This window comes from Haemaphysalis longicornis, unplaced genomic scaffold (genome assembly GCF_048455015.1).
Source record: "Haemaphysalis longicornis isolate Haplotype H1 unplaced genomic scaffold, Haemaphysalis longicornis Haplotype H1 scaffold_5, whole genome shotgun sequence".
Lineage (NCBI taxonomy): Eukaryota > Metazoa > Arthropoda > Arachnida > Ixodida > Ixodidae > Haemaphysalis > Haemaphysalis longicornis.
Window position 1 is genome coordinate 96,897,015 of NW_027526385.1, and position 13,559 is coordinate 96,910,573.

Below are 13,559 nucleotides of genomic sequence, written 5' to 3' on the forward strand. Positions count from 1 at the left end.
TCGCCTCCGTCTGAATAGCGGCCGCCGCGCCGGGATTCGAACCCGCGTCCTCGTACTCAGCAGCACAACGCCTTAGCCACTGAGCCACCCCGGCGGGTACCTCTTTCTGTGGTTGTCCGTTTCGTTTTTTTCGCGCTACACGTAGTCACGCATCACCGGTACCAACTAGCCCAAACCCAGACTCTGTATACGATAGTCTTGGTGGAATTATTCGGTGGTGTGAACTATCAATTAACCTTTCCACATTTCTTGCTAGGCACGCCGAAGTTTATTTTTTAAAAATTAAAACGGTACAGCGTCAATCTTAAGACCGAGGGTGTGCGAGGAGTGCTATAATGAAAGATAGACGGCATTTTCTAGTGTGCCTAATCTACGTTGCAGAAACGGCGGGAAAGGGCGGTCCGTCTGCGGCCAGGTGCAGTCTGCACGTGGTATGCGGTCGACCCACAGCGGGAACCGCTGCCACCATTTTTATATACAGCCTTGTGCAATGTAAAAAAGCACCATACGTCAACTTCGACAATATACAGTGAGTCTGCATGCTCTCATTTGAACAAAGGGCCCCAAGATTACAGCAAAATGGAAGTGACCGACTCTCACCGCATAAGCCCATCAAGTAGCTTTTATCGTCTGTTCCTGTTTCACGTGCTCGTTCCCTAACCTCCCCATTTGTACGCTACATTCCAATAAATAATTTGACTTAAGGTAGTCCTTAAATAACGCAATGCAAGTTTCTTGAGAAGACAGAGGTTGTTGCGTGTCTGTCGCTCACAGCGGCCGAATAAGCCGGCAGTAATGGTTACTCGGCCTCCTTCCCTCTCGCTGCCGCGGGAAACCGCGTTGGCGCTAAGAATAGTTAAAACAGCCTCCCCAGATGCACGTGACGCGAGGCGATTGTAGTCGCGAGAGCGGTAAGTCAACAGGAAACGCTAACACGTGCAGGAGGGGGGAGGTTCGGGGCGCAGATTCGGGCGACAACTCATCCACTCACCCCGACGCACGAGGTCCTTAAGCTGGAACTTGGTTTGTCCCGCCGAGGAGAGCATGGTCGTCTTCTCGGTCGGCTCGCTACCGGAAGCCAGGGTCTTGCCCATCTTCGGAACGTTCCGTAACACGCAAAGGTCGAAGACGAACAAGTCTCCTCTCGGAGGGAGCTTATCTCCGAGACGCTGTATCAGTCCTACACGGTGCAAAGAGGAGCACGCGGATTGCGTTGTCTCTCCCTGAGCACGCGAGCGATCTGCCGGGCGTGCACACCGCCTGCCTGCCTGCCTGCCGGGCTGCAGAGGACGTGTCATGCGCGGATTCCACACTTGCGCTCTCAGCGGGATTCGCATCCACCCGCCGCCTGACGCCACATGCCATGCCGCGCGCACAAGTGCACGCTGCGACTGTAGCGTTTTATTTTTTGGCGCCATCTCGTCGAAGTTGAGGGATCCAGTTTTGCACAAGTTCTGCGCGTCTCCCTTTCCCCCGCAAGTGGGCCGCAGGTGGGATTGCGCAGAGCGGAATAGGTTGAGACGATGTCTGGTGCAAACGTCGTCTCGCTGCCGGCTGGACAATTGCTGCAAGACGTACTACGCCCAGAAGGTCAAAGCGTCGTCAACGAATGAAGGATCCCGAGCGGCCGTAGTTAAGGGCGCGTCACTCTGAAATGTCAGTAAATATGCCATATGCATACGTTATTGCTACGAGTAAAAGGCGGAGCGCAGAAGTCAAGAACGTATACGCCGACTTACCCGGAGAGGAGGACAGCATAGACATAATGAATGACAACCTAAGATAATCACCGACTCACTGGTTGTAGGAGGGCGATAACCTGGATAAGGAAGCAGCAAACTTCCTCACAACACGAAGGAACTTTCTGAGAAATGTTTAAGAGGAAAGTGTGATGACCTGGGAGTAGATTGAATTGACCAAGTTTACAAAACTGATTAGCAGAAGCAAGAAGATTGACACTCGTGCCTGGAACGCGGCCATTATGCATGAAACAATAGAGGCGGGAGTTTAAACCCGACGAAGAAGAGTGCATTTAGCAGAAACAGAATGTATGCACTAAAAGACGGAACTTTAACATAACGGAGAATATGAGCAAAACAACAAAAGTAGCGCGAAGATCCTGGGCAGATTTCTACGTTGGCAATCACAGACAAGGAGGTAGAACTGAGCGGTCTAGACTGGTCCACGAGGTCACAATAGCACCTAAAACGGGCGCGGAAAAGCCTTTCAAAGGAGTGAAAAGAGGAAAAGCTGAGGATGGTCCGAGCTTGTCCTTAAAATTAAATCTAACGACGTGTCAAGTAACCCAAACTCATTGTACATCAAGCTGTGCTTACCGGTTGACGAAGTTATACCTTGAAGCATATATCTATGACTAATATTAGGCCTTCACATGGCCAATGGCGACGACAGTGGGGACGACAACCCGCTTTCGTGGCTACATGATACGTTGCAGCCAATGTGGGCATTATGCCGGCACATACCGGAGTTCGCAGCCAATAGGGATTCCGATCTGTCGATTTTTGTTACCATATCTTTGTCAATAAGCGTATTTATGGGAGGTTGTGGCCATTACTACACCAAGGTGGCCAATCCTGCTCTGGTGAGGGAGCGCGTTACCAGCAATGGTCGCCGGGGTCAGGCCGCACCCCAAGCCTCATTATGCAATTCCACCAACACGCGGAGTTTTTAAAATCTGGTGGGATAATTGTCACCAGAATTGTCACCGGGATAATTGGATGTTAATGGGGGAGGCCTTTGCACTGCAATGGGCATAGATAGGCTGGTGGTGATGATGATGATGGTGATATTGTTGTCACACCACCGACGCATTTTCGCGGAACGGGCTATATAGTGGTTCCTCAGTATAACCAGAGCCCCTTAATACCGTTGAAAAGCATTCAGGGACCCTGGTATAACTTTGCATCGTTTCGCGTGGTGTAGCTTAGATTAGCGCCAGAGCCGGTAGCTGCCTCTGGGATATTCTGGACGTGTTCAGCATTAGCACGCTTCGTGCCTTCACGCGTGTGAACAGCAACTGGATCGCTCTGATTCCATTTGCCATTTACGTCACAGCCTCTTCTGTACTGCTTTTCTCGCACGGTGTACCCGTGCGTGACTAACTGACTGTGGTGCTGCATCCATATGTACGTTAGCACGACTCCGCGCCAGCCAATGCAGTATACTTGAGCGAAGAGAGACAGCAGAACAAGGCAGCGCAGCGCAGACGAGCACCAGGTGCGTTTATGTCAGCATTTATGTGCGTTTATGTCATACGCTCTCTTATTTCTTGCTGTTTTAGCGTTCGTTTCTTAGCGTTCGTTTTAGCGTTTGCTGTTTTAGCGTTTGTTTTAGCGTTCGTTCGTCTCTTCTTTTTTGCTGTTTTAGCGTTCGCTTGGTCAAGCTGCAATGCGCTTGCCCAAGCGTTGCCTAGCAGCGGAGACGCGCCCTTTGTTTTCTTGGTGGCGTGGCATTCTTTCGCTGAGGAAGCTTCAGAGGCTAGGCGAGTTTTGCGCTCCTGCAGCATCCTTCACTCTCGGGGTTAAAGATCGATACACAGACAAAGGTCTTTTGTGCACAGCGTGGTGCTAGACATGTAACAATTGCTGCCGGCTTACAAAAATATCAGCTCAAACGGTAAAAAGAAGAGAAGTAAATAGAATTTTATATTTGTTCGTATTCTGTGGACTCTGATCTTACATTTGGCACCCAAAGTTTCCAAAACACGTCATCGCGTGCCTAAAGTCAAACCTGCGTCGTCTCTTTAGCTGCGCCGCTCCTGCGGTTCTTAAAAAGGCCGTCAAGACCAAATAAAACTTTGCTCAATTTGGAAAAACTAGCTTTGCTAACTTATTCTGCTCTGTTACAGCCCCGGGACACGTTTTATCTAACCGAAAGATGCAAGAAAAAAATTGTGTGCTACAGTGAAGTAATATTGGCCGTAGTAACGCAATATAGGCCAGTACTAGGAACATGGTTATTTATTTGGTAACTGCGCGTTAGCATTTAAGTGATACGACCAAACAGGACTGGGGGCCCCGTCACAATTGCCTCAATTGTCTATTCATGTTCCTTGGCGGTGGATTAGGTCAGCATTCGCCAATCCCACAAAAACAATAGCAGTGGCTTAGCTCGGCTATGCCAGGATATACGTAGCGTGAGCTAAGGTTCACCTGGTTATTCTTAGGTTTCCTGGTTGTCTAGGATTAGCTTGATTATCATGATTACTGCTGCTAAAACAATTTCCAATCCGATCTAGTCCAGTCCAGTCCAGTCCAGACCAGTCCAGTCCGGTCCAGTCCAGTCCAGTCCAGTCCAGTCCAGTCCAGTCCAGTCCAGTCCAGTCTAGTCCAGTCCAGTCCAGTCCAGTCCAGTCCAGTCAGGTCTGGTCCAGTCCAGTCACTGCTTCTTGCGTATGCGCCGCACGGCTCTCCAGGAGCCGCGCGAAATAGCTATCAAGCGGCCCCGGCGCAGCGTCAGACTTCGCTACTGCGCAGCAGAGGCGCACAGCTGGGCACGTGCCGGCGCCAGTGCGTCTGCCGCGGCTACAACGTCACTCATCTGGAATGCGCAGACCGGCGAATGTGCAGACCCAATTCTCTACAAACCCGCACTCCAATTGGATTGGATTTTTAATCCAATAGGATAGAATCAAATTTAATTCAACCCAATCCAATCAAAAGTGAATCCAACCCAATCCAATCCAGTCCATTGCAATGCTCTTCGCGCTTGCGCAGCACGACCCTTTAAGATCCACGCCAAACTGCTCAACCTGGGCCAGTGTAGCTTATGGCACAAAAAGATTTTGTGAGGACACAGAGAGATTGCTACAATGTGGCTATGGAGTGGTGACTACTTCATCTGTTTTCTTTAGCAACTCTAGTATTTTTCTTTGACGTTTGTGATAAAATTGCCATCATTGGTGTTGAGACAAAGCAGTCTCTTTAATGAAAGAAACTTGTATTTTGTCTTCACGGCCCCTTAAAACAGAAGCTCGAATGCTCTGAGCGAACACCCGTTGTTTTACTTTTGACAGCGGACGCCATCCGTACCTCGCCTGCAATTCCAATCATGCACAATACAGACCTCAAAAACGTGTTAACCTTGCTGCGTGAACAAAAACATGTTTTTTATTTCAAAACAAAATTTACTTTTTTAGGCAACTGGGGATCGCCTTGAGACACGAAGAGTGTCTGATGCAAAGCTTAGCACACGGTGACGTAAACGGGTTTGGGGCACAGATAAACCATGGCTAGCCATATTGGTCCGACCTCCGATCGCGACTTTTCCTGTGACGTTTGCATGGCAGCCATGAATTCCTTTTGAAGACTAAAGCACAGAGAGCGCTGTTTCAGATAACCCATGAACGACCTGAGTCACGAGCATTGTCTGATGCAAAGATCATCAGCATGGTGTTGACGTCAATGCACTTGAGCCACAGATCACACAATAGGTATTTCATTCTGATCTTCGATCGCGGCTTTTCTCGTGACGTTTTCACTGCACTGTAGTCTTCAAAATGCATTCGGCAAAGAGTGAAAAATGGCGGTGGTGGTTCCGCAAATATAGAGTTTTAGGAGAGCGTAAATTCGGTCTCCGGTAGCGCGTCTGAAAAACCTTGCCGCTGTTACGATTCAGCAGGAAGTGCTTCGCCGTTACCCTGTGCACGCGTGATGTGCCGGACAAGTTTTGTTCATTGTGGGGTAGTTTCGTGCGTAACGGTGAAGTCAGCTAATCAAACAATTTTTGAAGTTTCGGGTCTCCACACGTCGGAGCCTGTCCATCGCGAGGGCCCTCGGGGCGATGAATCACGCCGTGGCGGCTGGAAGAATCGGTACGATCTGGATCTAGCAGAGGCATATCGTGTGCTGGCCTCCCCTCTTCTCCCCCCTCCCCAAATTAACGTGCACAGCGTGCACCGGCTTCTTTGGGGCATTCATCGCTGATTCTGGTGACTGAGAACACTGAATCCAGGGAAGATGTTGTTTGCATATTTGTACTTTATATGCCATGCGCAACACACTTAACTCCTGTTGACCGTTGGGAATTGCAGTTATAAATACTCGCCTTCCGCGAGCGCAGAGTAGTGCGTCCTGGGCCCCCGTGGAGAACGTTCCTCTGCCCGTAAGAATTGTCATGTTAAGCCGCTCGCCGACCATGCTACCACGACATGGCGGAGGTCCATTCTTGCATACCTTCGCCCGTCTAATGACGCATAGACGCACCCCCACTAGCTCCTTTTACTCTTTTGTTTCGTACATTTCTTCTATCCTCCGGAGCAACTGCTAAGGCAGCCTCGTTGTTTGGCCTCAGGCCCCAGTGATACCGAACTTTTTCCGCAAGACTATCAAGTGTTTACTGCATCATATTGTATTAGGTATTGTAGTTCCTTTCAGCCCACCAGCACGTTTAATAGTTAAGCGATTCTTCTAGTACGATGCGAAAACGAGGCTCACATGGGGTGTATTTAGATGGCCAGGTTGGTCAGATACAGTTCCCGGTAACCGACCGACCCCACTGCGCGTGCGCAGAGGGGGCGCGACGGGTGGCGCGCATGCGCGGGCGCACCGGCCGTGTGCCGGGCAAGGCAACAGAACCGGTTGTCTCATCTGTCCTAACTTTCTAATGTTCACTGTCGCTAAACGGTGCGCAAAGAAAGGTATAGATCTTTCTAACTTTTGCATCCTGGGAGGAACCATTTTATTATTGTGCTAGGCTAGCGCCAATTCAGTTGGAGCAGTATGCAAAAAAAAAAAAAAAAAACAAACAAAAAAAACAACAAAAAAAAAAACAAAGCTGTGTTTGCGCAGGCCAGTCCCGTATATCCCAATCTGTTATCAAGGTTGAAGAGATGAAAACGTCTGTATTTGAATGGGAGCGCTGATTCTAAATTTTCGCACTGTGTGAAAATTTCTCCTCGAATCCCCGTCGCAGGCAGAGAGCACATAAATCGTTTTTTAATCGGAGGTATCGCTGAACGAGTGATCTGAAGTCGCGGGGAAGTTCAGGGACCGCGCTAAGCCGTATCAGTGAAGGTTATCAAGACGATGGCGGAAGAACAGAATCCGCCTCTCGAAGCGGGCACCCAAAGGTTACAACAGGGGAAGAAGATAAATAATCGTGGCCGCAGTTGCATGTGACCTACCCTGTGTTGATTGAGAATTCAAATACATAAGAATTGTCTTTCGAAGTTTCGTCCGATACGATACGACGACGACTAGAATGACGTGGCCCTTAAGAGCTACGTGCCATCTTCAGTGCCACACCTGCTAGATCAACGGGTCGTGTAATCATTGCGGTTCGCCCAGTATGTGGAACATTGTCAACCGGAGGAGTGACAACTTAGTACACATTCAGCACTCGTTCGGACCAAAATCTGCGTTTGGCGGCTGCTTCTGGATCTTCTATACGCCTATATCACTGTACGTCGATGTTGGTGATAAAACAGTGCCCCGCCGCGGTGGCTCAGGGGCTAAGGCGTTGTGCTGCTGAGCCCGAGGTCGCGGGTTCGATTTCCGGCCGCGGCGGCCGCTTTTCTGATGGAGGCGAAAAGCAAAAACGCCCGTGTGTACGAGATTTCGGCGCACGTTCAAGATGCCCAGGCGGTCAAAATTAATCGGGAGCCCTACACTACGGCGCGCTTACCGCCTGCGTGGCGTCGGCGCGTTAAACCCTACAATCATCATCAACGTGATAAAATAGTGAGTTATGGCAGGTAGAAAACAAACATTCTGTCTATTACAGATATGCCCATATCACTGTACGTCGGTGTTGGTTAGAGATAAAATCGGTCGCGTATCTACTCCTTTCGTTGCAAATGCCGGCGAAAGACGATAGTCTTTTGCCGCCCCTGCAACGTAAACGCCTCTATTCTCGTTCGAGCCCACATCTCACGCCCTTCCACACCCTCGGTAAACAGGGTACAGGTTTGCTAAAACAAATTCAATTTCGTTACTGCTGAACCTGGAACACTGCCCCGAAAGGTCGCTGCGAGCGCTTTTTGTATTTTTGGGTCGAGATATTGTTGTAAGCACGTATTTTTGGTTCGCACACGAGAAAATTGAGGAGCCATGCATATTTAATTAAACGAACAATGAAAACACCGCTTATGTATTGATATGTTGCCTAAAATGTGCACAATGTTTTTTTTTCATTAACAATGCCGACGAGTATGAGGTGTGTTCCCAGATTTAGTGGTTCGGAAAAGTTTTGTCGATATAAACATCTCGTTCAAGTGTTACTTTAACATCCATTGGGGAGGCTGATTCGAGGACAGACAGAGAGAAAGACAAAAACTTTTTGGGTTTATGTCTCGTCGTTTTTACTGAAGTAAGATGGCAAGTTGGGCTAGTTGGTGCAGATTGAGATTCACGGTGAAAAACAGCACAAGAAACACAGGGACAAAAAGAAGAAGGGACGATGCACAGCGCTGTGCGTCGTCCCCTCTTCTTTTTGTCCCTGTGATTCTGGCGCTGTTTTTCACCATGAATCGTCGTTTTTAATAGTGAGTTATGCGAGCATGCTGTCGATTATAGGTAACCCGCACAACCACCTTAACGCATTAAGGCTACGGAATAAAACAACTCGTAACTTGGGCTCTAATACGACGAAACCACATCAACTGGCGAGCTAAATAAAATAAAAAAATAATAAAACACTAAAAAAATAAAAAAAATGCAACTCTCGAGGGTTTTAGCGCAAGCGAGCGAACCTCGAACATCCCATCAAAAATAATCACTAGGACGCCTTTCCCGATGCAATTTGCCTCCAAGAAACTTCAACTTGCGCCAACCTCCAAAATTTCAAATCTTTCTCTTACCTGGAGGAAGACACAGCCATCCGAATTGAAAGCGGCCGGCACGCATACTATCGTTAGGCGCACCTCAAGGCAATTCGTCACGAGACCGGCGCGGACGCGGCGTCGGCAGCTCACGTTCTTGTAGAGTTAATTTCAAATCGGACAAGGACACCACTAGCATGTTTGTCCTGAACATATACGGCCCGCCTAAAAATAATTTCAAGTTCACCAAACTCCTAAGGAAAACTGTCGAAGTCTCCTGTGGCCACGCTCTACTCATAGTAGGCGACTTTAATGCGCACTACAGCGAGCGGGAATACAAACGGGACACTTTAAAGGGTCGTAATCTTTGTCTAGACGCCCAACTAGAAGGTCTCAGCCTCGTAGCAGACCCATTGCACCCAACCCGTATTGGGAATAGTGTGAGTGGAGACATGACGCCTGACCTATGCCTCACTAAAACGCGCGAAGAGAGACCACGTGGCTTGACACGCAAGAAAATCTTGGTAGCGACTACTATATCGTAGCCATCACAAGCATTTCCGTAGGCGTTACGCGTAATTCTGGAAAGAATCTTCACTGGTCGACTGAGACGCATTACGAAAAATTCATCCAGCAGAACGCGGTTCTCACTCTGACTCGGAAATCGACCCGGTAGCGGCAGAGATAGTCGAAATTGAGACATGGGCGCAGCAACAGCGGATATTTTCGTTACGTCAACAATGACGTATTCAGAGCAGGACCTTAAAACTGAAAATAGCCTGCGGACCAGGGCTGCTACTATCTCACAGACGGCGGTCTGGTTATCTTGTTTATCGTCCACTTTTATAGATGGCGCTGCAATACCGCTAAAGTGCCAGTATTCGCACTTTGCTTCTGTTCGGACTTGTATACATGCCGTATTTTTGTTACTAATCGTTTCCTAAAACGTAAGATATGACTCGACAGACATTGTCATGTAAGTGACCGTGCCACAAAAGAAGCAATTTTCGAATGAACCAAACTTGGTTTTGTCTGCACGGGCCCTTTGCGAGGTGCGGGACACCATTTCGACCATCCGGATCGGCTGAGCACGGGGACCGGACGGCATAACGATTAAAATACTGCGCAACTTATGTGACAACTCCATCGAGACTCTTACGCGTTACTCTACCTTGTGTTGGGACGCGGGCCACATCTCCGCTCGAGGGAAAACGGGCAACGTCACCACTGTTTTAAACCGGGCAAAAAAGCTCCCAATTGAAAACCGTATAATTTCCCTCACCTCGTGCGTAGGAAAAGTCCTGGAACACGTCATCCTAAACAGGATCAACGTCTACATGGAAGAAAATTATCTATACCCGCACACCATGACTGGCTTCCGCACCAAACTCTCGACACAAGATGTCATCCTTCGACTCAAACACGGCGTTAGTGACTGAACGCCCTCCCCGTCAACAGATACCCGCGCCATCATCGGGCTAGACCTCGTTAAACCCTTCGATAACGTCAAGCATTTGGCAATCCTAGAAAATATCAACAGCCTGGGGGCCAGGAAGAGGGTGTGCAATTCACCCCTTTCTTATCAATTGAACAGCAACTATCACGATTGCCGGACTTTAATAAGACAAAGTTTACTTAGGCGGCAGGGGGACCACACAGGGCTCGGTTTTTTCCGCCTTCCTTTTTAACGTGTAAATGACCTGCACGATCTCCTCAATAGCGTAGAACAGCTCCAGCGAGTTTGCGGTGGAAGTGACGGTTAGATTGAGGACACTCTCCAGCAAGCCCTAAACGCAGTCGAAAAATACGTTGCACCCCGGGCCTGAGCTGCTGTCCTGAGAAATTAGCACTACTTCTCTACCGTCCGACCAGTACAGGAAGAGAATCTACTTCGACTCCTCTTTCATAACAACTTTTTTTTAGCGCCGGTTCGCACCGCATTCCCATCGTCTCTATTATTAGCGTACTGGGACTCCGAATAACAGCGAACGGACATAATTCGGAAACCTTGCTAGTGCTCTAAAACGTGTGCACCAGAAAACCAGGCTAATATCTAGAATTCTAGATTACGTTGTCGGAACCACTGAATAAAATAACCAGGGTGTCGAACCGGAACCGAACCTAACCGAAAACAGGAATTGAAACGGTATTTTTGCCGGAACTGAACCCGAACCCGAACCCTTAATTTGTTAGCGCAATGAACCCGAACCGGAAATGAACCGAAAAAGGAAATAACGGTTACCGTTCATGCCGAAACGTTTCGACCTTCCGTTGTTGATATTGCACAGTCAATGCAATTCAGGCTCTCTTTCTTTCCCGTACCATCAACTACGTACCCGCTCGTGCATTTTCCCCTCCAGACAATTGAACACTATTACACTCTATGTAACAACAGGGGAAATGAATGAGCACCAATGTAGCAATAGTCTGTTGCTGCTGGAAGAGTGAGCGTAGTGCAAGCTGACCAAACGAAATGTCATTCTCGGCTGCTTGCAGGGGATAAAAAACGACTTTGCCGTTCCCTAGCTGCGACTTTATTGGAGCAATCAGGCTGAAGGAGCGCTCCACTGCGCAACAGCAAAAGCCCACACCCGATGTGTGCAAACTTTTTGCATTTCATAATTTCTTTAAAAGGTCCGACGCATGCAAATTATTAATATTTGACAATTAAGTGTGACCGCAGGAGCTGCTCAGTTGTTAAGCCGTTTGCTGCTGACCACAAGCGGCATCGATCTCACTTCCCCACGGCCGCTTTTCTGAAGTAGACGGAAATCGAGAACGTCTGTGTATCGAGATTTTGTTCCACGTTTAATATCACGACCTGGTTAAAATACGTCTGCCAGCCTGAAACATAAGCTGCGCCTCGGAGCCGAGCTATAGCACGGGGCATCAAATTCGCCAGTTTTTGAAAATGTGTTTACACGGAAAACCACAAAAAAGAAAAGGCGAATCACGTTGTTTTAAAATATTACGCTAAAAGTAAGTAAAACCAAACAAGTAAAAAAAAAGCACCAAAGCGTGGATATTGCTCTATACTTTTCTTTGCCTTGCCTTTTACAACCAAACGTGTCATCAATGCGGAGGAAGTGAGTTCCGTGGCCAGTATTTGAGGACAGTACAGTGGACGATTTTCGTTTTTTACCGATACAAATAACAACAGATATGTCAGGGAAAACTGTTAAGGTGTGCACTTAATTCCTTGGCAAGCAACTGCACCCCTCGACCTTGTCTTGGAAGCAGAAACAGTAATAAAGCAGATGACGCGTGCAGAAAGGCCGGCCGGTACCTCACACTGTCCCATTCGCCCATCGATTATCTTTTCTGCTTGTTCTGCAGTTTTGTCTCTTTCAAATCTGCTCTTTTCCGAAGGTGCACTTGTACTGAATGTCCAACTCGCTACATTACTTCTACTGCTACTCGTTCCGGAGGGGAGTACTGCTGTGGACAAATTAAAGAGCGTCTACCCAAAAAAGTCCCATCTCATACTCCGCGCGTCAAATTTCCATTTAATTTTTTAACACCATAATCTGTTATAAGATTCCGCAATGTAGCACACGGAACGATGGCCGCGGGTCAGGCGGTACGATGACATGCAGATTGTAATGCACACATCCGGTATAGCTATAGCAAAAGGAATTGCAGTGGTCAGAGCAATAATGCAGTGACTGAGCGTTAATTAAAGCCTACATTTAACAAAAGTGTGGCTAACACATTTGATAAGATGATAACTATCAAATTATTCATGGTGACCAAATAATCTAATTCATTGGTAGTATTTATGTGCTTGTAGATTTTTCTGTTTTGTTACAAAATATAAAAAAAATTGCGCCATTGGTATTAAGTGCTGAGATTAGAACGCGCCAGTACGCAGGCATAAATTTAAGGCGTGATTGGCGATTCCATAGCGACGATTGCGATTTAAACAAAAAAGGAAAGGGCAGAGAATATATCCAACCGTCAGATCTGTTGGCGGTGACTTTATGAATAGTCGGTAGGACAACATAAAGTCTGGGTGAGAAAGTAGGTGGTAAATCGTCGCCAATTCATTTGTTTTTCTAATACCTGGTAATTGTTTAAAGTTTGCTTTGCAACTGTGCCACTGCCCTTGGGGAACAATAGCATTTTGAATTTTTGTTTGTATGTTGATTTGACTGTTGTTTTAAACTACTAAATGTGTTTTTCTTAAATGTTAGTGATAATTCAACTCATCGAACCGGTTCGCGAACCGGTTCAAGCTCCAGAACCGGTTCACAAACCGGTTGGGTACGTGATTTTGTCGAACCGGAACTAAACCGAAACGAAATGCTTTCGCCTGAACCAGAACCGTAACTGAACTGGTATTTTTTTTCGGTTCGACACACTGGAATTAACCCAACCTCCTACAGGCACCATGCAGGCCTTTGTTGTAAGCCGTGTGACGTACACCTCTCCGTACCTCCGGCTACAGCGGGCAGAGGCAGTTAAAATAGACGCTCCCCTCCGCAGAGCCTACAAGCGGGCCATCGGTCTTCCACTAAACACGTCCACCGAGCGATTTGAGGCCCTGGGCCTGACAAATAGTCTGGGTGAGCTCATCGAGGCTCAACGGCTAACTGGTACGTCTGACCTACAGCACAACGGGGCGCCACATACTCGACCTGCTGGGTATTTATTACCCCCAAAGCGCGCCTACCAGTTTTGCGATCCTGTCGAAGATAATGGAAAACATTCACATCTCTCCGCTCCCGTGTAACATGCATCCTTTATATAACAAGGTGTGGTGAGAGGCCAGAGTCCGTGC

The 13,559-nt window shown here is 47.9% G+C and overlaps 1 protein-coding gene across 3 annotated transcripts in view; it reads right to left on the reverse strand.

Moving 5' to 3' along the window:
- LOC144138577 (sodium-independent sulfate anion transporter-like) overlaps window positions 1–13,559 on the reverse strand; it is a 174,103-nt gene that overhangs the window by 143,215 nt on the left and 17,329 nt on the right. The window contains exon 1 of one of the 3 annotated variants that reach the window (XM_077670929.1): window positions 992–1,244. The exons of 1 other annotated variant lie outside the window; for it this stretch is intronic. In XM_077670929.1, coding sequence (XP_077527055.1) covers window positions 992–1,094 — 103 coding nt within the window. In that variant the 5' untranslated portion in view covers window positions 1,095–1,244. Of the gene's footprint in view, window positions 1–991; window positions 1,250–13,559 lie in introns of those variants that run through there. One more of the 3 variants, XM_077670928.1, reaches the window with a different exon arrangement.